The sequence below is a fragment of the Pelophylax lessonae genome (genome assembly GCF_965119305.1).
Source record: "Pelophylax lessonae genome assembly, chromosome: 4".
NCBI classification, from domain to species: domain Eukaryota; kingdom Metazoa; phylum Chordata; class Amphibia; order Anura; family Ranidae; genus Pelophylax; species Pelophylax lessonae.
Genome location: NC_138771.1, coordinates 477,610,358 through 477,636,884, shown reverse-complemented (window position 1 = coordinate 477,636,884; position 26,527 = coordinate 477,610,358). Strand labels below are relative to the sequence as shown.

Below are 26,527 nucleotides of genomic sequence, written 5' to 3'. Positions count from 1 at the left end.
TTGTATTGAGACACCTGGAAGAGGAAGATCAGCATTATATGTTTCATCTGTCATTTTTGGGACACTTGAGCACCTTTTAATAGACTTGGGCACTTTATTTCATGTTGTGTTATACACATAAAGATATACCCGTTTATATTTGCACTGAACACTTTATTGGCACATTTATGTATTTTTGTGTATTTATAGGTAATTGATATGAACACTATATCACCATAAGCACTTTATTTATATTTGAAGAACATTTTATCTTTACACCTTATTCTATTTTATATTTATTGATTATTTTTGATATACTGTATATCACTATATTTATTTATTTGAGCACTTCAAGATTTATTGGTACATTGAATGTTTTTTCTTATATATTTATTTAGAAGATACTATATAAGTTATTATCTAATATATACCACTTTGCATATTTATTATTTATTGCTAAATAATTTTATTTATTACACAAGTATTTATCAAATATAATTTCATAATTACTACACACCATATAAATTTCCCTTGAAGCGCAGTACTTCCCCCCATTTCTTTCTGTCTTTTAACTGGGTGGCTTACAGTAATTAGTACATGCAGCATTAAGGGTATCTCCACTTACACCTCTTAGGACAGCGCAAGATTCACACCCATACACATACAAAGGCTGTGAATACTTATGTACATATGATTTTTTTCCTTTTTTATTTTTAATAGATTTGCAAAGATTTCAAACAAACATCTTTTACATTGTCTATATGGGGTATTGTTTGCAGAATTGTGAGGAAAATAATGAATTCAATCAATTTTGGAATAAGGCTGTAACATAACAAAATGTGGAAAAAGTGAAGCGCTGTGAATACTTTCCGGATGCACAGTAATCAGTAAATACAATGTAATGCTGGCCATGCACTAGCCAAAAAATCGTTCGAAAATCTGTCATTTGGACCGTTCATTTGTTTTTCGTCTAGACAATGGGCATAAATAGAAAATCGATTTAAGCTTTTCAGAGTCGAAAAATTGAAGGAACAAGTTGGAAAATTCTGCTGAATGAACGATAAATTAAAAGGTTAATGTGTTTCTTGCCAAAACTGTTTGCACTAGTCATATGTGACAAAATGAACAAAAAAATGATTAATTTATGTCCATTGAACAATTTATCAATCAAAATTCAGTCATTATATGATGGCATAATTATATGCTCTCACGTCGAAAACTAATTTTTCGTATAGTGTATGGCCAGCATAATACGTATTTTCAAAAATCCTTATGAAAATAAACCAGATTTTTATGATTATTTATGCTAGTTTCAATCTTTTCTTTAAAATCTATTTTAACTATCTATATTTAACAGCACCAGAGAGCACCAAACCTGCATTCACTACATGGTCCCTTGGACTCACACATGGTATGTCTTTGACCTAGTTTGCTACCAGATTTATCTTCTTACTACCGAACTCAAGGTAAACAGTGAAATTTACAGATAAAAAAATATATATGAGTGCTGTTTTCTGTCAAATTGTTTGTATATCTGTCCAGCTCATCCTCATATAGCTCTGTTGCACAGTGCAATCCTGTCTGGTGAGGCAACAGGCCTGATTTTTTCTCTGCTGCAGTTTGAAAATACTTACAGATCTTGCATTGCCTCCTAACTCCCCACCGGTCAGTGACTAGACAGTGAAAGGAGATGTCACTCTGTTCACTTTTTCCTTCCATATGTCAATTTTTAACACATTTGTGCTGCTTCTCCCTCTGTCAGTCAGCGCTCTGCTGTACAGGGACTGAAACCAAATTAAATTCAGGTGCTTACATTACGTGCATTTAAAAAAAAAAAAATTTAATGATATGCGTCAATTTGTTGTCAAATCAGCTACCCTGTCATGCAACACTGTGCCTAAATTAATTTTGTATCATGTTTTAGAGAGAGAGAGATTTATTTTTGTGTTATTTAACAACCTTATTTTTTTTTTTTTTTACTCTAAAAGGGAAAAAAGGAAAAAAAAAGGGCAGGATATTAGAAATTACACTTTTTGCAAAGTAGACAGCCCAAGGTGATCTCATTTTGTACCACAATTTTTTGGGACTGAAGAAACATGGTGGTATTGATGGGGTTAAACATGAACTTGGTTCACCATGTCTAGATGCCTAAATGCATAAAAAAAAACAAAAAAAACATGGACTTGGTATTGGCGTGCTAGGTACATTAATGTACAGGCCATACATAGAGGAGTGTAGCACTGTCCCCGTAGGACTTGCTGTATGATGACTTGTTGGGCCTCTGATTACCAGCACACAGTCACTTAGGGTACAGTTCACACATTCATCCTTACTCCCAATGGCTTGTTGCTCAATCAACGGTCCAGGAGTATTCGTTTTTAGTGTATGTTTGGGAACTTGGATTGGAGAAGGGAATAGCGGGATACTACAACTGGAACTATGTGCATTGAATAAGAACAACTCTCACTTGGCCTCACCAGGTTGTTTTTGGAAGCAGCTGCACTGCTTGAACCATACTGCCACATGTATGGAAAGGGTTAGGTCTCCTTGCTCTTTCTCCAGCAATAGACTTGGTGATCTACATTCTCTTCAGGACACTCACTAGCATCCCCATTACTGACACCCGTCCACTGACTCTTCTAGCCAGATCTGTACTCACTGTACTGCAGAATCAGATCCTTCCATTGTCTCCCCTTCCAGTCAGCTTCACAGAACCTCTGGGTTCAGTTCCTCTCTAGCTCTCTCCAGGCCCTGAGGTTGACTACCTGAGGCCGCATGGCACCTCTACAGAGGAGGAGGCAGCCGCCCCCTCCCTCCGGAACTCCGCTATCCAGATGTAAGACCCCAAGCACATGTGCTCCTGACATTTATACAGTATCCCAGCATGCACTGAGGCACTTTCCTATGCCAAATCATCAGTGCTGTATCAAACACCCGTGCACTCGTTTGTGAGGTTTCCTTCTACTGTCCAACCTGCCTCCCTATTGGACCAGTGTGAAACACTCTGCAGACAGACTGAGTTTCACCTGAGCACATTGAGCAGACCTCACTAACAGATCCTGCTCTCGGGTAGGCAGAGAACAATATAGATTTACCTGCAATCCCTCTGGTAAGCAGACAAGATTCAAAACTATACTCTCTCTAGCACCTACCTAGGAGGGTGCTACAGAAGGGAGAAAGTAAAGGGGTTAATGCAGAGCTATTGGAGCTGCAGCTCCAGGCCCCTACCTTACTATAGGCCAAGCTGGGGCGCACTGACTGTTCGGGCCCGGGTCCAGTAGGGGGCCCCATGAGAGGTTCCTGATACCTCCTGCAGCAGGAGGAATCTGACAAACGAGGGTGAGTGGTTTCCCTGTATAGCTCTCCATGAAGCAGCTGAAAGCAGTTTTTCCTCTTCTTCCTCTTCTTCCTTCCGCAGCTTACAGCTGCTTCATGGAGAACCATAGAGGGAGATTCATGCTTTTAATTGCCCCCCACCACTACCACACCAATCACCCCAACTGTCCATCAGGTTCCCCCTGCTTTGAGCCCTTCTGTGCACTTCCTCGCCCCCCCCCCCCCTAATTTCCCCGCAGCACTGCCAGCTCCCCTCCCACTAGCTGCTGCTGTGTCTACTATGCTTTAGTTTTTATGAACGAGCAGGAGCCTCTGGGGATGTGTATCAAGTAGACTGTACAGGGCCCTATTAATTCTAATGGCAGCCCTGCGTGCAAATAGTATGTGTAGGAGAGGAGGGGGGACATAAAAGGGTTAAAAAGGTGATCCCTGTGTAACTGAAACAGAATTAATAAATCTGCAGATGTTGATCCATTCAGTTTTTCACCATTAACAATTACATGATCCCTCTCCTTGCTCTATTGACACACTGTAAACAATACCATGTGATCACTGTGATGACCAGTATAGGCGATCACATGGTACACACACACACATGGAAAACCGCTCAGGTGTAAAACGTCCAAACATCCAAGTCGGGTGCACATCAGATCCGCAATCCGGCAGCTATGATTAATAAAAGTAGAGGACTGCACTCCGACTTGAAAAATTGTAGAAATTTATTGAAAAATCCATGATAGACAAAATGATCAGAGACAGGAGACAAGGCATAGTTGACGCGTTTCATGAAATTAAATTTGCTTAATCATAACTATGAGGTGATCACATGGTACCCAGCCCCTTTAACCAGGTCAGTACAGTGTCTCAGTCTACACAATGATTACTGGGTGGATCATATGCCCAGCAGATATTTATGTAGTGCCATTTCAAATCGTCACTGGGTAAATATAGGGTCACTAATCAACCGAATATAGATGTACCCTGGTAGGAAAGGGGTTGAATTAATGATTTGTTCGTTTATTTTGATCTGATTTTGACATTTTCACAATCATATTTCATATCCACGTATAAAGGGTCTTCCTTTAGAGTCTCACTGTATTTCAGATAAGGCGTCCTAACTGCATGAAAATCAGTTACAGTACAGGTCAACCGAAAATATGACACTGTTTTCAGTAAATGCATATTAACAAACCTCTGTCTATAGATTTGAGATAAAATAGAAAGGAGCAAAGACAAACGAAAAAGTAAACATGAGCCAACCTCTTAATATAATGTTAAATAATGACATTTAAATTGAATTATTCCCTTGTTTTATCTTTTAAATATTTTAATTTAGCCCTCGACTCTAAACATCCAGAATATAGGAACGTTACCAGCACATCCTTTACTGCGATGATTCCAGGCACCTCAAACGGACAACAGGTTGGTACATAAGCCAATCAGAAAGCTGCACTACCAGCAAAGGTTTTCATAGTGATTTTGAGGAATGCCCAGTTAAGATAAATGTACTTAAATAAATTATTTCTAACTGCTCCTCTCCTGCCCCCCTTTCTAGCTATACCCCCCTTTATTTTTTTTCAGCCGAGGCAGGAGCTCTTCTGAGCTGCACAAATGCAGCGTTGCACATAGACAGCTGTTTAGCAAAGGCCACAATGAAAAAGCCATCTTCTTTCAAGCCACCATGCTGATTGGTTTTCCATTGGTACCAATAGAAAATAGGCCATGCATGTGCAGTACTATTCAGCCCTTCCAAGTTAGAAGAATATGCATCCAGGACCTTGCATCCAGCTGCAAGTCAAGGGTTCTATGAGATTTAAGAGGAGTTAAACTAGATGTGGGTTGGATGGGTACTGGGACTTCCTCCCTCCATGATGTAGACGTTTCTTCTTTACACGTATTGCACTAGAATTATCTATCAAGGTATTGCAAAGTCTATCCTTTCCTTGCATCAATCTATCTATTGTCCTTGCACACTGTCCTTTGGAGGCTTTGTTCACAACTGGCCTCCATGTGATTCTAGGTAAATGTGGAGCCTAAGAGGTGTTTCTACTTCATACACCAACATGTCTCCTCTACTACAGTGTTAAAAAAAAAGTCTAACCATCTAATTTAGCCTTCGAAATATAACATAGTGGAAAGGCTCACGTATAGTGGTGTTTGAAACATCTTAGACATCAGAGGATTTTTTTTACATGTATACTGGGATCAGGGGTTTTTAAAAGAAAGTAATGGCATGTGCAGGCATATTTGGTATGGGTGGAACCATTTACCAGTGGTACTATTTGCCTCTTAGACACGTGCAATTCATTTAAATTCGCACAAGTTTTTGGTGATTCGGATGCATTTGAATTTCCGAATAACAATAGTAACAAATTTTGTTAAAATTCTTTGTTTATGGATTTTCTAACGAACTCCAAGTTTTTAGGCTGATTAGAAATTCTGTGTGAAAAATAGCTGGTTGTTAAAAGGAGAAGGAAGCTGGTTGCCACGTCCCTAACAGTCGATGACTCATGAGCTGTCAGTGGGCTTCCCCACTGATAGCTGAATCAAAAAAATGCAAGCAATGAATAATAAAAAAAAGAACAGCGTGGGGTCCTCCTTTCCATACCAAGCTCTTAAGGTCTTGCATGGATTTTAAGGGGAACCCCACTCCAAAATATTAACATTGAAAAAAGGTGCCCCCCCCCCCAAAAATCTATACCAGACCCTTATCTGAGCATGCAGCTTGGCGGGTCAGGAAAGGAGGGGGAGTGACTGCCCCCCCTCCTGAACCATTCCAGGCCACATGCCCTCAACATGGGGGGGTGCTTCTGGGGCAGGGGGGTTCTGCCCTCCCCAAAGCACCTTGTTCCCCACAACTCTGGCTGGTGGCTGGGGTCTGCGGGCAGGGGGGCTTAAGGGAATCTAGAAGCCCCGTTTAACAAGGGGGCTCCAAGATCCCGGTCTCCCCATGTGAATGAGTATGGGGTACATTTTACCCCTACTTATTTACCAAAAAAAGTGTTAAAAATAAATAAAAACACAGGGGCAGTTTTTGAAAATTCCTTTATAAAAAAACAAAATAGTAAATCCAGCATCAATCATGATGAACGCCACTGCCGCTGACCCAGAAAAAAAACCCAGCTCTGCACCAGGGAATGTTCCTGCCATCTGACACGTCTTAGTTAACTAAGGAGCGGGGCCACCTGATGGATTCACAAGGTGACCCCGCCCTATTGTGATGTCATCAGCCCAGCATGCCCGGGTCGATAATGTCACAAGGGGGCGGAGTCACCCATTGACATCATCAGGTGGCTCCACCCCTTATCTATTTAAGAATTGTCTGAAGGCGGAGCTGTTAGATGGTGGGAGCCTTGGTCGGGTGCACAGCTGTTTCGTAATTGATGCTGGATTTACTTCTACTTCGGGGGGGGGGGGGGATTTAATAAAGGAATTGTCAAAAACTATCTCTGTGTCTTTATTTATTCTTGACACTTTTTTTGGTGGACCCCATAGCTTTTCATATAGGGGGGCCTGGATCTTGTTAAAGGGTTCTTCCACATTCCGCTAAGCCCCCCCCCCTGCCTGCAGACCCCCACAACCACCAGCCAAGGTTATGGAGAAGATGCCCTTGTCCCCCTCAATATGTGGACAAGGTGCTTTAGAGGCCCCCCTCCCCATGTTGAGGACATGTGGCCTGGTATGGTTCAGGAGGGGGGGGCGCTTGCTTGTCCCCCCCCTTTCCTGACCTGCCAGGCTGCATGCTCGGATAAGGGTCTGGTATGGATTGGGGGGGGTGGCAGACCGTTTTTTCATTTTTGTGTGGGGTTCCCCTGAAAATCCATACCAGACCTGAAGGGCCTCAAATGGATAGGGGAGGACTCCACACTGTTTTTTCCTTAATTGCCAGCATTCTTTTGTTTACATTCAGCTGTAACTGGGAAAACCCACTGACAGCTGATGAGTCATTGGTTGTTAAGGATATGTCAGCTGGCTTCCTGGCCTGCTCCTAAACAATCAGCTATTCTTCACACAGAATTAGAATCGGTCGATATATTTTTGACCGATTTGAATTTGAATTGTTCTGAAAATTTGAAATTCGTTAGAAAATGAATAAACGAAAAGAAACTAAGCGAATTCCGAAACAAGTCTATAAAGCAAAATTAGTAACATAAATTTATCTGAAACTAAATGAAACAAATTTTTCCATTCTGCACATGTTAATGGTAAACCAATGCGCTAACCTGTATCTGCAGGTAAAACTAAGAAAGCACATGTAATAAAGGATTGTATAAAAATAATAATAAATATAAGGCGATAGCAGCCAATTTTCGTAGTGTCACAACATACAAAAATAATAATCAGAAAAAAACAAATTGGCGCTAAAACATTGAACAACATATACCGTGCACCAAATAAGAAATATCCAATCAGCACCAATATTCAAATAATTCTAAAGTTCATAACCAATATATATAAAAGTGAATAACATATAATTTAAAAGCAAAAGTGAATATTTTATCCAAGTGTAATTGTGCAATTAATACAAGTGGAAAAAATATTGCAAAGTCAATAGTCCACATAAATTGTAAGAAAATGTGTAGAAAAAGGAATAATAAAAAATATAAAATATATATAAGTCCACAAATATTGGGTAGTGATATCCAGTGATAAGGGAGTCACCAGTGCAGAGTCCCAAACAAGCACTCTCCACCAATGAGTGCAATGGCCGCTTACCTTAATTCCGAAACAAGTCTACAAAGCGAAATTAGTAATGTAACAAATTTATCTGAAACAAAATGAAACACATTTTTCCATTCTGCACATGTCTATTGTCTCAGTTCTCACCCACAAGCCGTAATGGCTTCCCCTCTAGCAAACAGACCAATTATTTGTTTAGTCTATTTTATGGAGACCCCCATCAGGAAAGGTTTACTGAAATATTTGGCTTTATTATGACCTATATATTATAATTATGAATTATAAGGTGCAACTAATGTAAATACACCTAATAACATAAGAATAAATAAAAAAGTGAAATTAATCCAAATTTTCAAAACATACACAAGTCCAAGCAAAAAAACAAAAAACAAAATGAAAACAAGTCCTCTGTGAGAAAAAAAAGAAACACGGTTTCAACTTTTCTACCTCTTTAAAAAGTGTGAATATCACACTTGTTAAATACCTTGTATGTTTTATTCTTCGAAAAACAAAACACCGCTGTGAAAGTGTAACCACACACCAAGTATATGCCAGAACCACTTACAAGAAATGCATGACCTTACACATAATACGTTCTCAAAAAGAATTTCCTCCTATAAACTAACTTTTATTTTAAGTTATATATCACTTTGCATGATGGAATGCTATCCAGACCAAAAACAGATAAATAAAAACTCCCAATAGCGTGCTACCATTTATTAAAAAATGAAAAACAAATGCAGTCACATTTTCAAACATTAAGTCAGCTTCTGTCAAATCTCCTCAATACCCACACCCCTCCTGGGTGATCCCCAGTACTCCTTCATTCCCCTTTCCCCGTCATGTATGCGCGCAGGCAAACCAATCCTGCTGACAGATGGCCGCTGCACATCTCTCTCCTGCTTTGCCTGTCCCAGGGAATCCAGCAAATCTTGGCAATAATGTGTGTAGACTGACAGTCAGTGTAGATAGGATCCTTGCAATACGTTTTGTCCACTGGACGTTGTCAAGGGGGTGGTAAAATGGGAGAGAGATATGCTGCGGCCACCTGTCAGCAGGATCAGTTTGTACACACAGATGCATGACAGGTAAGGGGAATGACCAGCCAGAAATGGTGTGGGTATTAGGGAGCTTTGGAAGATGCTGACTTAAAGTGGACATGAAATAAGAACAAAGCATATCCCTCTCTATATAGGAGCACCAAGTGTTATTTCTGTCTGCTGCTTCATTCCTCTGCTATCTGCATGAATCAGTTCTGACACGTTTTCCTGACACCAAGAAAAAAATGGTGACAGGGGAGGTACCTCCAGCTGACTAACAGCCTCAGCTCTGTTCCTGTGTGCTGTGTGAAGGGGGGGGGGGTGTCCCCTCCCTCCAATCAGCTCTCAGACCTCTCCTTACTGAGCTTTGCAGAGTGTAATTTCAGCTCTCTGCCCCCTTTTTTTCTGACAGCTCATACAAGCTTTGTAAATTCTGGACTTTGAATGGATGTAGAGAAGAGAATACTGCAGATCAACAGGTACAGTTTATGTAGAAGGATTTGGTTAATCTCTGTGTATCACCTAAGGCTAGTCACTTCACTGGATATATGTAAGGGTTTACAACCACTTTAAAGCTCTGGGCAAATAAAATGTTATCCCTTGAACGAGGCTGTGCTTGCAGTGCAAGGGTTAATTGTTATATATATATATATATATATATATATATATATATATATATATATATATATATATATATATATATATATATACACGTACCCAATCCTCCACTCCTCCCTCCACCTAGACCAGTCACTGCAGCTCCTGCACCCCTAAGCTCTAGCAATCTTAGGTCCTGACATCATCAAGACTAGATCAGCGCCCACATTCTTGAACTGGATGTAAGGATGCTGAGGGATTTTGGGGGAGCACCACCTGCTGGGGGAGCGGATACCAGGTAAATTTTTTTCTGCCCGGGGTTCGACTTTAAAGTTTTAAAATGTGAGTGCAGTTTTTTATGACATGGTTTTAAATGGTTTCACATAATTGGGAGTTTTTTTAATTTCTTTTTGGTCCATTTATGGGAGGACAAGCTTTTTGAGATCATATTATATGTAAGATCATGGATTTCTGGTGAGTGATTCTGGCATATACTTGGCATGTGGGGACATTTTCCCAGCTGCATTTAGTGTTTTTCTCTAAAAGATGATAGCAAATAATTATACATTTAAGTTCTTTGAAATTAAATTGTCATGTATTTCAGCAGATGGCGCAGATAGAAGAGGATCTGGACAGTGACAGTGACCATGTTAACCCAATTATTGCTGGAGTTGTGGTCCTTATTATTCTGTTGGTGTCTATAGTGGGACTTCTATTTACTTGTAAGTGATTCATATTTATTCATTTTTTGTGTTGTTGTGTTAGTTTGATCAACTGAGTGTCCCCAAAGTAATAATACAACATTTTAAATATTGGAATAAAAGCATATTACAATAAGGGAGCGAGGATTCTTTTTTTTAGTAAGGGATAGAGTGCAAAGGGAAAGATCTCTGTCTAGATTTGATTGCTATTTTTGTTCCCACTAGGAAATAGTGAGGGGAAATTTAAATTTTATAGATGCCACTAGAACAAGAGGTGAGGGGAAATCTTTAAATGAGGATACGTGTTCCTGACAACTAAGAGGGGATTCCTCTTATTTCCTTTTTCATCTCCATCTGAACTTCCTGATGACACAATACCTAGCGAAATGCATTGTGGTTAATCTCGAGCGGCATCACTTCCGGTTACGTCACTTCCGGTTAGGTGGAACGCAAGATGGAACGCACGCTACGAGCGGCGGTTCCTGATTAGATTTACAGAAACCCTCCATAGTAAGTGTTACTGGAAGCACTACTAAATGCGAGTTTTTTGCACTTTAATTGTACCATGGACTTTTTATCTAATAAACACGTCTGCACTATGAAACTCTTATCTGTTTAACCAGATGCCGCCCGCCCGCCGTCATATTACGGTGGAGCGGTGCGACCATTATCCTGGGCCGCTGCCATATGACGGCGGCACTTTAAGCAGGGCAGGCGCGCGATCGCGTGCGCACCGCCCTGCACTGCCGGTGTCGGGGTGTCCCCGGGACCCCCCCCCCCGTCACCGGCAGGGGGGAAACAGCCAATGGGCGTGGCTGTTTCCCACATGATCGGCTGTGTTTCAATGACACAGCCGATCACAATGGAGGCGCCCACAAGATGACCGCGCATGCTCGATCGGGAGCGCGCAGCGCGGTCATGTCGGTGGCACTGTGTTCAGTAGGAACACAGCTGTCACCTGCGGTAGTAAACAGTCACTGACAGTGACTGTTTACTATGTGATCGGCTGTGAATCCATTCACAGCCGATCACAAAATGTAAACAAAGAGCAGTAACTCACTGTTACTAGCTCTTCTCCCCTCACACAGTTTCCAGTGTGAGGAGAGCAGAGCCAGAAACAGTGAGTTACTGCTCTGTACACATGTCAAATGTAAAATCACAAAAATAAATGTCCCCACACAGTCCTCAGCCCCCCCCCCCCAATTGCACCTGTCACCCAACAGTCACCTCATCAGTGCCCAGAAATTGACACCCATAACGTTCACATGTGAGCGTAGCGATCGCGGGCAGAATCACCGCGATTCTGCCCACGATCTGGAAATCATTGCAAATCGCGGGACGCTTGTGCGTTGCCCGTGATTTGCAATAGCACCCCAAACGCTGTGCGATGTTGCCACCATTTCCGCCTGCCGAATCGCAGTAACATCGCGCAAACATCGCATGATGCCCAAAAAAGGTACAAGAGTTTCTTTGGGGCGTCATGCGTTGTTTGCGTGATGTTACCGCGATTCGGCAGGCGGAAATCGCAGCAACATCGCACAGCGTTTGGGGTGCTATTGCAAATCAGGGGCAACGCACAGGCGTCCCGCAATTTGCAATGATTTCTGGATCGCGGGCAGAATCGCAGTGATTCTGCCCGCGATCGCTACGCTCACATGTGAACATAGCCTAAAGTTCACCGGTCACCAGAGACTGCCATCAGTACCGCCGTGCACCATCGCCCATCACCTGTCACCCATCGGTGACCATCGCCCGTCACCTGTCACCCCATCAATCACCGTCACCTGTCACCCCATCAGTCATCGTCACCTGTCACCCCATCAGTCATCGTCATCTGTCACCCTATCAATCATCGTCACTTGTCACCCCATCAGTGATCGTCACTTGTCACCCCATCAGTGATCGTCACTTGTCACCCCATCAATCATCATCACTTGTCACCCCGTCAGTGATTGTCATCTGTCACCCCATCAATCATCGTCACTTGTCACCTCATCAATCATTGTCATCTGTCACCTCATCGATCATCGTCACCTGTCACCCCATCAGTCATTGTCACCTGTCACCCCATCAGTCATTGTCACCTGTCACCCCATCAGTCATCGTCACCTGTCACCCCATCAGTCACCTGTCACCCCCATCAGTCATCGTTACCTGTTTGCCATATACATGCAACCACTTACCGACCGCCTAACGACTATATGCGTCGGCCGTTAAAAGCTAAATACTGGGGTTATGGCAGCAGATAGCTGCCATAACCCCGGTATTTTTTTAAACGCCGGGCGGTCGGCTTTCAGATAAGGGTGGTCCCAGTGGCGGATTCGCCGCGGAATTACCCTTACGGTGCAGGGGAAGAGGTGCCCCCCCCTCCCGCCACGTCCCAGACGTTTTCCCAGCTTACCGGACCCGCCGGCAGCGGGGAAAACTATCTGGTCCCAGACCCTCAGAGACAGGAAGTCGAGTGAGGGCCATCTTGCTCTATGGTCTTGGAGGACCGGAGCTACATCAAAAGTCGTTGCCTAGCAACCGGTTTAAAGGGCTGTTTTTTTTTCTTTCTTTTTTCAACAATTTTTTTTTTTCTTTTTTAGTGTAGTTGTGAGGTGTGAGGTCTTTTTGACCCCAGGTCTCACAATAAAGAGGACCTGTCATGCCTATTTCTATTACAAGGGATGTTTACATTCCTTGTAATAGGAATAAAAATGATCAAAACATTTTTTTTTAAACTATGTAAAAATAAAAAAATAATAAATAAAATAAATAGGAAAAAAAAAAATGAAAGCGCCCTGTCCCCGTTAGCTCGCGCGCAGAAGCAAACGCATACGCAAGTCCCACCCACATATGTAAACGGTGTTCAAACCATACATGTGAGGTATCTCCGCGATCGTTAGAGCGAGAGCAATAATTTGAGCCCTGGACCTCCTCTGTAACTCTAAGCTGGAAACCTGCAGAAATTTTTAAAATATTGCCTATGGGGATTTTTAAGTACCAATGTTTGGCGCCATTCTGTGAGCATGCGCAATTTTGAAGCATGACATCTTGGTTATCTAATTACTCGGCGTAACATTATCTTTCACATTATGGAAAAAAATTGGGCTAAATTTACTGTTTTCTTATTTTTTAGTTCAAAAAAGTGATTTTTTTTCAAAAAAATTGCATTTGGAAGACTGCTGCGCAAATATGGTGTGATAAAAAATATTGCAACGATCTCCATTTTATTCTCTAGGGTCTCTGCTAAAAAAAAATATATAATGTTTGGGGGTTCTAAGTAGTTTTCTAGCAAAAAAAATGATTTTAGCTTGTAAACACCAAGTGTCAAAAATAGGCCCAGTCTTAAAGTGGATAAATGGACAACTTTGTGAAAAGGGCTACTTGGATGTTAGGCGTCTGTATGTGGCTAGGCTGTGTAAAAGTGTTACACATGTGGTATCGCCATACTCAGGAGGAATAGCAGAATGTATTTTGGGGTGCAATTTTTGCTATGTACATGCTATGTGTTAGAAATATTGCATAAATGGACAGCTTTGTGTAAAAAAAATGTGTTTTCATTTTCTTTCCACAGATTGCAAAAACTTGTGGAAAAAAATGACAAGTTCAAAAGACTCATTATGCCTCAAAAATTATACGTTGGGCTGTTTGCTTTCCAAAATGGGGTCATTTTATGGGGGTTTCCATTGTCCTGGTGCTCCAGGGCCTTCAAAAGTGCGATAGGTTGTCAGGAAATGATATGTGTAATTTGTGCTCCTAGAATGCCGGACGGTGCTACTTGGATGTTAGGCCTCTGTATGTGGCCAGGCTGTGAAAAAGTCTCACACATGTGGTATTGCCATACTCAGGAGGAGTAGTAGAATGTGTTTTGGGGTGTAGTTGCAAGTATACATATGCTGTGTGAGAGAAATAACCTGTTAATACGTCAATTTGTAAAAAAAAAAAAAAAATCTTCATTTTGCAAAGAGTTGTGGGAAAAAATTACAACTTCAGAAAACTCACCATGCCCCTTATTAAATACCTTGGAATGTCTACTTTCCAAAAAGGGGTCATTTGGGGGGTATTTGTACTTTCCTGACTTTTTAGTGTCTCAAGAAATGAGATAGGCCTTCAGTACATCAGGTGTGATCAAGTGTGATCAATTTTCAATGAATAGCACCATAGCTTGTGGACTCTATAACTTTCACAAAGACCAATTAATATACACTTATTTGGGTTATTTTTACCAAAGATAAGTAGCAGTATAAATTTTGGCCAAAATTTGTGAAGAAAAATTACTCATTTGCTAAATTTTATAACAGAAACAAAGAAAAATGCGTTTTTTCACAATATTTTCAGTCTTTTTTTATTTATAGCACAAAAAATAAAAAACCCAGTAGTGATTAAATACCATCAAAAGAAAGCTCTATTTCTGTGTAAAAAAGGACACAAATTTTTTATGAGTACAGTGTTGCATGACTGAGTAATTGTCATTCAAAATGTGAGAGCGCTGAAAGCTGAAAATCAGTCTGGGCAGGAAGGGGGTGAAAGTGCACTGTAGGCAAGTGGTTAAAATCCTTGAGCATTTTATCTACTGGGGTGTACTTATGTGATGGGGCTCATTATAACCCAATGGATCCAACTTCATTACCTGGTAACCTAGGAGGCATACTTACAGCTCTGTAGGTCCTGGGGGCCTGAATAACTCTGGTAAGTGGCCTATACTTACCAAGGTGGAAGAACACAATTATACCCACATACCTGCACCTTTTGAAGCACGGATCACTTTATGGGGGAATGAGGCGACCACAACCCCGTTTTGTTTAAAGATATATGAACTTTACATCTTGCACTTAATTAATGTATTTTTCTAATTTATTTTTCTATTTTTTGTTTGGTAAAAAATATTTTGAACACATCACACATCTATTTTGAGCACTTTGAAAAGTCATTGCACATTGCATTTTTTATTGTATTTTTTTTAAATAGGAATTTTATATATGTGATTGTATAACCAGGATACCTCATCTGGCACATTTACTTTATCTTCTGCACTTTGGAAACCATTGCATATGTGCACATATTCATTGCACGTTGGAAGCACTTGTTTGCCCTTTCTTTACACTGTAGCCACTTTATCCATTATTTATTATATGGTTCGAAATGTTTGTTTACTAAATGGTAATAGCGCCTCATCATATACAACATCTCCAGCACAGGAAGTAAAGGAAAATTATCCAGAAGGGCATGGACAGAAAACCTGATGTGGCTATACACTTTAGGAAACTATATTGCTTTGTGGCAATTTGTTTAGTGCCGGTTCACATTTGTGCGATGCGGGAACGCTGCGAATATGCAGCGTGATCCTGCATCGCATCCGCACCCCTGGCAGTTCACACTGCCATATGCGATACACAGGGGGTGTCAATTAAAAGTTAACGACACCTCCAGTTGCGATCGCATATCGCAGTGCGATCTGCAAGTTCACACAGAATCGGATCGCACTAGTGTGAACCACTATGCGATCCGATTCTGCTGCGGATAAAAAAAAGCCTCATGTGCGAGTTTAGTGCGGATGCGGTGTGAATTCAGTCATACAAAGTGTATGGCTGAAATTTTCACCGCACATGAGATCGCATGTAATTTAGGAGCAGTGCGCTCCGAATTACATGCGATGCCCGCGATCGCACTAATGTGAACCGGGGCTTAGGGAAGTTCACCAGTGTACAAATTGATGTTACATATGATTTTGAATTATTTAAATAAAAGTTTATTTAACAAAAAAATATCACAGGATGCATCCTTGATTGTAATGCATGTTGGATTTTCTTAAAAACAAATCCAGCACTACCTGCATGGTTGTTAGCAGCCTGTGTGTAACCGACTAAATAAGATAATACTATCTCGGAATTAATAAAGAGAGCCCCAAAGGATAAATATAACATATGTGTATGCTAAATGTTGTTTACCTGATTGAAAAAACACAAAACATTTATTTGTTTGTATTTCATTTTTAATTACTTAAAATAATTAGAAAGGTCTTAAGAATGTCTTATCTCGTAACACCAGCTGCGTTGGGACTGCGCTTGGCAACCCAGTCCTAGTACCCTCCGTAGTTTAGCACAAGTTAAGGTAAAAAGTCTTGTTCCTAATGGATACAGTATTTTTATTCAGCGTTGCAATGCAAACTGCAAAATTGCAATGTCACCATGTGTAAAAAAACTTGTAATATTTCAAAAAAGTCCTAGCAAATAAAAAAAAAAGGAAATCATGTAATGTGCCAGGATCACTGCAGTGGCACTGTTTACTCGCAGCATACACCAGTTGCTGTGCCCTCAGCGCGGCGTTCAGATGTGAACAAGGCTGTTCTCATATGGTGGAGGGATTTCGTAATTTACTGTACATCCCTCAGCTCTTTAAAGCGGAGATCCGGCCTCAAAAACAACTTTGGGCCATCCGCTTGCTTTAAATCCCCTAAAAAACAAATGGATACTCACGATTTTTTTTTTTTTTCCTTACCTTGTTTTTGAATACTTACCTTCCTTCTACTTCCTCCCTCTGCGGCCGCGGCCCGTGCTGTCTCTTCCTGCTTGCGTTGACTCCTGGGAGCTGAACGTCATCGCTCCCAGGAGTCAATGCGCCTGCACCGGCCCTGCTCATCAGTTCCGGTGCAGGCGCGTCATTCCCTGCTAAACAGCTTCTGGGCATGCCTAGAAGCTGTGAAGCGATGGCGCGTCTGCACCGGAACTGACGAGCGGGGCTGGTGAAGGGTGTTCTGGGACGAAGAGGACACAGAAGAGGACGCTCTGGCTTCAGCTGCCCACACCTGAGATGGCAGCGCTGGACAAGAAATTTTCAAGGTAAGTATTTCTTCTAAAAGGTAAGTGCAACCTAGGACAGTTCAGAGGCTATCCATTATGAAATGTACTAGCCCTGACTGTCCTGGGGAGTATTTTTATTGAAAAAACTTTTCCAAGGCCGGAACTCCGCTTTAACTTTCACAGATATGTCAAGGGCTTAAGGTTTACCTGTATTGTGAAAAAAACAGCTATCCTTAAAATGCAGGCCCCCCCTTACCTAGTGGGCTTATCTGCTTACCTGTCCATGATTCACAGTGATCTTCTCTAGGTGCTTTACAGCTTCTCCACAGAAAGTCTCCCCGCAGGTCCATGCATGCACTTTAGAATTCCCACTTATTTCTATGGGAAGAACATTACTTTTTGACAGCCTCCACCATAGGGGAAAATAGGAAATCTACTGCAAAAATACACAGACTGCCAGATGACTTTTTATGAAGAGGTTGCGTAGCATCCAGGGACCCCACAGCTAAGATCTCTATAGATCATGGACAGGTATGTGGAGCACTTTGGGGTTTGCTGAGCAAGGGGGAATATTTCTTTCTCCTTTATATAAGTATCCTGTTTGGCTTTTTTGCCATCATCTCCATTTTAAGAGCAGTTGATTCTAAAAGTTCAGAGAAATTTTATTCACCTGTAGATTTACCCGATTCCTTCATGAAAAGGGTAATAGTAAAGTAAAATCATAGTTTTGGCACTTTTGCATTCTTTGAAGACAATGTGATATAATGTCACTTCCCCTAATTTTCAGCCATTTTATTTCAGGGAGATATTACAGAATAAAGAATAAAGACAAATCTGGGTAAGTAATAAATTAATAAATATAAATCCAATATAACCATATACAGGTGCATCGCAAAAAAAATGAATATCATTAAAAAGGTAGTTTATTTCAGTAATTGAATTCAAAAAGTGAAACTCCTTTATTATATAGATTCATTACTGTTTTGCTTGCATCTATCTAGCAAGGTTACTTTGCGGTATAATCAAGGAAACTCAGTCCTCTGCAGTGTATAAATGTGCTTTTACTATACAAAAGCAATCTGTACATACAAAACTATTACAATATTAGGAACATAATACAAGACTGGCAGATACAGATAAAGATAAAGAAATATCAAGAATACGTAACTAAAGATGTTTCTCGCCATAGAGTCCCATTTGCTATTATGCACATGGCACAGGGAGTCAGGATCAATTGGCACAACTGCATTCACCTTGGCAATTTCGTCTGCCACTCTGTTATAGTTCTCAAAGTCTGGGACCAGGGGCACATGTGCATCAACATGCCCCACTTTTATGGCGCAGGAGTGAGCTTCCTTACATATGTAGTCCCAGACTTCCTTGCCTCCCCACAGCACCTTCCCATGAATCAACCATTCATTGGACTTCCACGTGGGCATCCAAGTTGTCAGTCCAGCTGTCAGTGTAGATAGTGACATGGGAAGAAAGATCCTCCTGAAGAGTCATCCCTAAAGCTTTCAGCTCTGCATACTGACTGGACCCTCCAATTCGGGTCTCCAGCAGAACTGTGTCTGTACTTGGGTTGTAGGCTGCTGCTGTCCATTTACGCCCAGACGAGGTGACTATGGCTGAACCATCAGTGAACCATGCTGACTCCTTCATCTTATCTGACAGAGACTCAAAGGGTGGAGCCTCTTGAATGGGGGATGACTGCAGCACAGGAATTTATTCTTCTGTATGGGTGCTGGTAAAAGTGACAAGCCCAGCCAACTGTTTTGATATGTCTCTGACATCCCCAGCTGCAATACCCCCTCTTTCTTGAAGGTACCACTTCCATTTCATTAGTGTTTGGTTCTGGGCTACAGCTGCTCTAGTAGTCAGTCCATTATCTCTCACCCATCCTGCTATTGGCAATGCAGTATGGATGGTGACTTTGTCCTTTCCTGTAATGGTCTCTACGTGTTGAAGTGCTGTGTAGGCCCCAAACAGGTACTTCTCTAGGGCGTGTATCTCTTCTGTGCCCCTGTCAGTTGTTTGGACCAAAATCCAATGGGTATTGCTCTCAGTCCCTGCTTTTCATTTGGCTGCCACAGACTCCAAGTTATTGTACCATCCTGCTCAACTACATCCAGCTGAAATGGTCCCAATCCTTGATGCTGCAAAATGGCTTATTTAGCAGCCAGGAATGCGGTCCGCTGCTCTGAACCCCATGTGAACTCAGTCTTTTTCCTTGTAACATTGTATATAGGCCTCAGAATCAGTCCAAGATGTGGGATGAATGATCTCCAGAATCCCACAACTCCAATGAACTTCTGCGCCTCCTTTTTGGTAGTAGGTGGCAACAATGCCTGGATAGTTTGCACAACTGTCTCTGGAATTTTGCTCTGTGGCCCAGTCCACATCATTCCCAGGAATTTCACCTCTGTGGCAGGTCCTTGGACCTTGTCTCTGTTGATAGCGCACCCTCTGTTCTGCATGTGCTGTATCAGCAGGTGCAGTGCTTCAGAGTGCGTACGTTCAACTGCTAGTCGGGCTGATGATTTGCAAGAGCGGTGTGCAGCCCTCATGACCAAATCAATTAATGCCTTAAGGAAAAGGAAGGGCCGTAAACCTGTTAGTAAAGCCAAGGTACATGCCATTGTCACATCCCAAAACTGGGATTGTGAGGATGTGCTCTCCTCCAATGATAGTGAGGATGAGGATATAGAGTTTGATGTTTCTGATGATGATCATCCAATGGGAAAGAAAAAGTGTGCCAGACCTCTCATTACTAAGCACAGGAAAAGGCAACATGATAGAGAGGATATGGCAGATGGGGAGCTGCATTATCACAACCCCGGAGATGTTGAATTTGAAGAAGTAAGGGAGTCTCACACAGAACATCCATGAAGCAAGTGCTTGATCCTGACTCCCTGTGCCATGTGCATAATAGCAAATGGGACTCCATGGCGAGAAACATCGTTAGTTAAGTATTCTTGATATTTCTTTATCTGTATCTGCCAGTCTTGTATTATGTTCCTAGTATTTTAATAGTTTTGTATGTACAGATTGCTTTTGTATAGTAAAAGCACATTTATACACTGCAGAGGTCTAAGCTTCCTTGATTATACCGCAAAGTAACCTTGCTAGATAGACGCAAGCAAAACAATTACACACAGAGTGATATATTTCAAGCATTTCTTTATTTTAATTTTGACGATTATGGCTAACAGCTAGTGAAAACCCAAATTCAGTATCTCAAAAAATTAGAATATTGTGAAAAAGTTCAATATTGTAGACTCATGGTGTCACAATCTAATCAGCTCAAATTTTTTGAGATGCCCCTGTATACTTAACCATATAGAACACCCAGGTTTTCTAGTAATTATTAAAATCTATGACTCGTACATTAGCAAGGACAGTAAGTTGATTTAAAGGAAAAAATGTCCATCAATCCAATCATCTTTTTTCTAATATTAACCACTTAAGCCCCGGAGGATTTGGCTGCTAAACGACCAGGGGGTATTTTGCGATTCGGCACTGCGTGACTTTAACGGACAATTGCGCGGTCGTGCGACGCTGTACCTAAACGAATTTGGTGTCCTTTTTTTCCCACAAACAGAGCTTTCTTTTGGTGGTATTTGATCACCTGTGCGATTTTTTGATCATGCGCTATAAACAAAAAAAGAGCGTCAATTTTGCAAAAATAGCAATATTTTTCACATTTTTTTAAATCAAATTCCCCCCCAAAAAAATGTAAAAATCTAAATTTTTTAACATTTTCGGCCAATTTGTTTTATGCTACCTATGTTTGGTAAAAAAAATCGCAAAAAGCGTATTTTGATTGGTTTGCGCAAAAGTTTTTGCGTTTACTAACAAAGGGAAAGATTTTTGTCATTTTTGTTGTTTTTTTTTAACGCATAATGGCGGCGATCTGCGATTTTTTTGCGGTACTGCGACATTGGGGCGGACAGATCGGACCCTTGACTGACATTTTTGACACTTTTGGGGTTACCAGTGACATTTCTACAGTAATCAGTGCTATACATATGCACTGTTACTGTAAAAATACACTGGTAGTGAAGGGGTTAACTTTATTTGGGAGGGAGGGGCTGTGTGTGTCCCTAGGGGCGTGCTTTCTACTGTGATTGGCTGTGGCTTGAGCTGTAAGGACACTGATCAACGGATCTACATAGTAGATCCGTGTGATCAGTGTCTTTACACCGAGGAGAATGACAGGCAGCTTGTTTACACAAGCTGCCTGACTTTCTCCCTCTCCCCCGCCGATCGCAGAGTGGCCGGCGGACATCGGGTCCTCCGGTCACACGCGCGGGGGGGTCCGTGACCGCGGGCTCAGTGTCAAAAATACTCCCTCAAGACCATGAAAATAGAATTCACAGAGATGTCGCTAAAACCCCTATTTCTGGTTAAAAGGTTTCAAAGTAACCAGATCCTCCTCTACTAGGTCTTGAAAGTTATCAATGGCCACACTACGTGAATAAATAGAGTAGAAATACTTCTCATCTGTACAAAGAGGTTTGACCAATGAGTTATAACAAATTTTATCTGAAACATTCTCATTGAATATGTCAAACTGCTTGTATTTCCAAAAAATTAAAAGAGAGCAGTATTCTCATGTCCCTGTTTAAAGGCGGTTCATCATTTCCTATCATTGCACAATTTTTTATAAATGTCCGGAATGCTACAAAACCAAAAAAATTATTATTAGGTGCAAATGACAACTCCTTTAAAAATAACAGTTCATTAGTTGTCAAAACAACTTCAGATATAGAAGGTTCAAAACACTATCCAGTGCTATCTCTTGTTGTTCTTGTTACATTGTACATAACTTTTTTTGCTTTCAGCACCTTTCCCCTGCCTGTCGTTTTTGTTACACCTTTTTTCTTTTTTGGAGCCTTTTTGGAGGTAGTCCTTTTGGTAAATTGTAATAATCCAATTTCTCCCTGTTTTACCACCCCCAACTGCACAAGCAGGAGGGCTCAACTACTTGTGAAAAAAAAAGTCCTCATATCTATCTATTCAATTGATTCTAAGAGTTCATTATAGTCTCCATATCCATATGCTGAACATTGGTGGGATTGATCCTGACCCTCTAAGGGGCTTTATGTGCTAATTCTGCAGAGGATTACACAGAAATCTGAATTAGGTAAAACAAGTGACCTTTGTGACTTTAGCAGAGTTGCTGTGTTTACTAGACAATACTGATGGCTCACAGCTGAATCCTATTTTTACATGATGCATGCAATTATTATCTAATTTCTAGGGTGTAAGGCTGGCCATACATTATTCAATTTTTTTGTACAATTTTCCCTTAGATTTGATAAAACCATTTAATATGAGGTCAAACCTAAACATTTCCAAGGCCCTTGCACTACATAGTTAAAGGTAAATCTAAAGGAAATTGAATAAGAAAACTGTATAATGTATGGCCAGCTTAAGGGGGAAATTATTTTAATAAAAGTTTCTTAAATTTTCTCTTGCAGGATTACAGGAACACTGACACTGGACGCTCTTGAAACCCAGGCAGAGCAGAATATTTATACATTATAGTATATCATTGGCAATTCTGTATATGTTTATTTCAGTCAGTTGTTTTATGCATTGTTGATTCTTCACTCCAATCTCTTAATATTTCAGGTACTCTTCGCACAAATCTGTATGAGTTCTCCCCCAGAAAAAGAAAACAAAAAGTATTGATGTTGTTAAAAGTTTGCTTTGCTATTTATTATCTCCTAGCATAATTGTGATGTACTTTGTACAACTGGATCTCAATTTGATGGGCAAGGACATACACCTATAGATCACAAAGTGGATTATTTATAACCATTGATCTATGAGACCTGGACAATTATGCTTGACTGAGTGAAATACACCGATCAGCCATGACATTATGACCACTCACCTTATATTGAGTATGGCCCCCTTATGCTAAAACAACCCTGACCCATTGAGACCATGGACACCAAAGTAACATCCACATGAATTGCAGGACCCTAGGTTTGCCAGCAGAAAATTGCCCAAAGCATCACACTGCCTCTTCCAACTTGCCTTCTTATACCGCATCCTGGTGCCATCTCTTCCCCAGGTAAGTGACGCACACACACCCAGCCATCCACATAATGTAAAAGAAAACGTGATTCATCAGACCAGGCCACCTTCTTCTTTTGCTCCGTAGTCCAGTTCTGATGTTCATGTAACCATTGTAGAAGCTTTTGGCTGTGGACATGGGTCACCATGGGCTTCACAGCCCCATACACAACAAACTGTAATGCCCATTTTGTTTTGCTTTCACCACATCAACTTCATGGACAACATGTTCACTTGCTGCCTAATATATCCCAGCAATTTTGAGATGCCATTATAAAGAGATATTCCCTTTACCTGTCAGTGGTCGTAATGTTATGGCCGATCAGTGTATTACTTCAGTTTCATGCAGGCAGCTAGGAAGGGGGTGGTAAAATCAGATGACTGAGCCATAGGGTTTATTAACACCCCCTTGTCGCCCACCTAAAGACTGAGCAACCTGGTGAAGAATGTTCACTTGCTGTGGCCATGATGCGTTGTCGAACTAGGCCACTCAATTCATTGGGCCACGCTGCTACTGCAACCCACATGCTTGAGGAGCAATAGCCTCATTATCAACTGGCCTTCAGGAGAAGGAGAACAAAATAAAAAAAAAAGGCATTTAGGAGGCAGCAGGTTTGCCTCCTGAACATCTGACAGCAGCTGCTTAGCCACACACAGAGCTAAAACTAGCCTTATATTGTTACTAAACCCAGGACCCTGCATTCACAATATCTGGTCTCCCACAGTACACAGAACATGGAAATGTAATTATTTTAGTAAATCTAAACTTCTAAATACCTTTTCTCATCAGCAGTTAGAGCAGTCTTTTCTCAGTGTCCAGCCGAGCACTGCTTAAAGCTTGTTTAAAAGAATGGGTAGTGTCGCGCTCAAACATAAAGTGCTTGTGCAGATATTTAAACCTTAATTCAAAAATTAAAAATACATGATAGGTGACAATCTAAAAAATCAATCAATCTGTGCTCAATATTGTAAAGTGCAAACAGTCCATATGCAGCATCAAACAGTCCACATCTCTTTGGTGTCACACAAATTAGCAGAGACTTGATGTTAGTGCAGATTAACCTTCACCTCCACACTTCACCCAGTGATCTAGTAAGGTACTCCTTACCGGAAATATATGACCCCTTAATTATAGGGGGTCACATAGGCAATATCTCCACTCAGTACACACGATCCTCAGCTCCTCTGTTACACAGTGGGTAATCCAGCATCAAGCCCTTATAGTGTAGCTCGGATCAGGTGGAAAACATGGGTGGGACAAAAAGGAGACTCTCATGGTGCAGTACATCTAAACATATCGCTTTATTTAAAAAGTATTGCACTTACTCGAATCACCATAAAACAATCGCCTTTCTCATAAAAACATCCAGCGAGGGTTGTGAGCACTGCCGATCGCACAGCGCTCCTCTAACCCGGAAATGGCTACGGTCTCACGTTTCCCTTCCCGACGTACGTTTCGTCAGTACGACCTGACGTCATCAGGGGATCATGTGACCGTATGTTTACTTCTCATATTTATTGAGAATACACCGCTTGGCATCCAATCAGAAACTCCTTAATTTGTAACCCCGCCCGCATGACTCGGATCAGAATCATTAAGGGAGCCTGCTTAGAACAAAAAGGATAATATCATAGTATTACAGCAATGACGCCGCAATTTATTTCTTTTTAATATATACCCAAAGCAAAATTGCTTAGTTTAAAACCTTGGACCGCAACTGTGCTTACTGGGTTTGTGGTGGAATGCCTCACGTTACATTATTGAAATTCCATCAATAGCGGTATTGATACAAATGCATAACCTAGTGAATTCATTAACCATTTCAGTACTAAATAAATTAAACAACATTTTGCAAATTAATTGAGTTTATATCATAAATTTTCCTATACTACCTCAATTTTGTTATTATTAGAGACAAGTTAAATTAATTTTAATTTTGGTTAAAAAGATTAAAATTTATTTTTTATAAAAATTAAAGATTAAAATTATTATTATTAAAAGTTGGATATAAAGCAATTCAAATCTATCTCAATGTTCATACCTAAAGGTTGCAATGTGTTCATTTTATATATCCATTGGGTTTCATTAATGGATATTTTTTGAGTCATGTTTCCTCCTCTCCAATGGTTTATTACTCTATCAATACCACAAAAAGTCATTTTTGAAGGATCCTTATTGTGGTACAAGCGGAAATGATTGGAGAGGCTATGTTTTGGAAATCCCTTCCTCACGTTTTTAACGTGTTCGTTAATACGCACCGATAATTGTCTTGTGGTCCTTCCAATATACTGGAGGCCACAAGGACAAGTTATCAGGTATGTAACGTGGGTGGACCTACATGAAATGAATTTTTTGATATTGAATTGCTGACCGGTAACATTAGATTGGAAGGTGGTGGTTTTCCTTGGATTTTTCTTTGTTTTCTTGCACGCATTGCACCTCCCACAACGAAAAAAACCATTTACATCTAAGAAAGTTGGTTTATTGGTGGGCGGGTCTGGTATATTTGGAGCAATGCTGTGCCTAAGATTAGGGGCTTTTCGATAAATGAAAATTGGTTTTTCCGGTAATATTTTGTTCAGGGTCTTATCTTTTTTCAAAATTGGCCAATGTTTTCTCATAATTGCTTCAACTTTTTTATAATCCCTATTAAAGTTGGTTAGGAACGCTGTTTCTCCATTGCTGTTCTTATTCTTCTTTTTCGTTTTCAGCAGATCTTTCCTCGGCATTTGTCGCACAAGTTCTCTTGTTTTCAAAACTTCTTCCAATTTGTACCCTTTTTCAACAAACCTAGATGTTAACAGATTTGATTGGGTCAAGTAGTCTTCTTCTTTCTTACAGTTGCGTCTTATGCGCATGTACTGTCCCTTCGGTATAGCTCCCAGCCACTTGGGATGATGGCAACTTCTTGTGGGAATATAACTATTCCTATCCGTGTCCTTGAAGAAACTCTTGGTACAGATCTGATTACCCTCTTTTACCAGGGTCAAATCAAGAAAATTCACGGATTCAGTCTCCCAAGTGGCTGTGAATACCAGCCCATACTGATTATCATTGATTTCTGCCAGGAATTTCTTTAGGTCCTCCTCCGAACCACTCCATAGGACTAGCAGATCATCAATGAACCTTTTGTATAAGGTTAACGATGGGTTGGGGTTCTTGAAAATTACCTCCTTTTCCCATTGGCCCAGAAGGATGTTAGCGACACTTGGTGCATATTTAGCACCCATTGCCACGCCCTTAATTTGGTTATAGTGACTACCATCGTGCCAAAAGTAGTTGTTGCCCATTGCCAGGCCAAGGGCATCGCATATAAACTTT

At 40.9% G+C, this 26,527-nt stretch overlaps 1 protein-coding gene across 1 annotated transcript in view; it reads left to right on the top strand.

Moving 5' to 3' along the window:
• LOC309554632 (hepatitis A virus cellular receptor 1 homolog) overlaps positions 1–22,668 on the top strand; it is a gene marked incomplete at its 3' end in the record, with an annotated part of 37,475 nt that extends 14,807 nt beyond the window's left edge. Inside the window, exons 3-7 of the mRNA XM_082256350.1 lie at positions 1,337–1,390; positions 4,652–4,737; positions 10,240–10,354; positions 17,920–17,956; positions 22,602–22,668. Of these exons, the coding sequence (XP_082112476.1) occupies positions 1,337–1,390; positions 4,652–4,737; positions 10,240–10,354; positions 17,920–17,956; positions 22,602–22,668 (359 nt within the window). The remainder of the gene's footprint in view (positions 1–1,336; positions 1,391–4,651; positions 4,738–10,239; positions 10,355–17,919; positions 17,957–22,601) is intronic.
• Between the last annotated feature and the right edge of the window lie 3,859 nt (positions 22,669–26,527).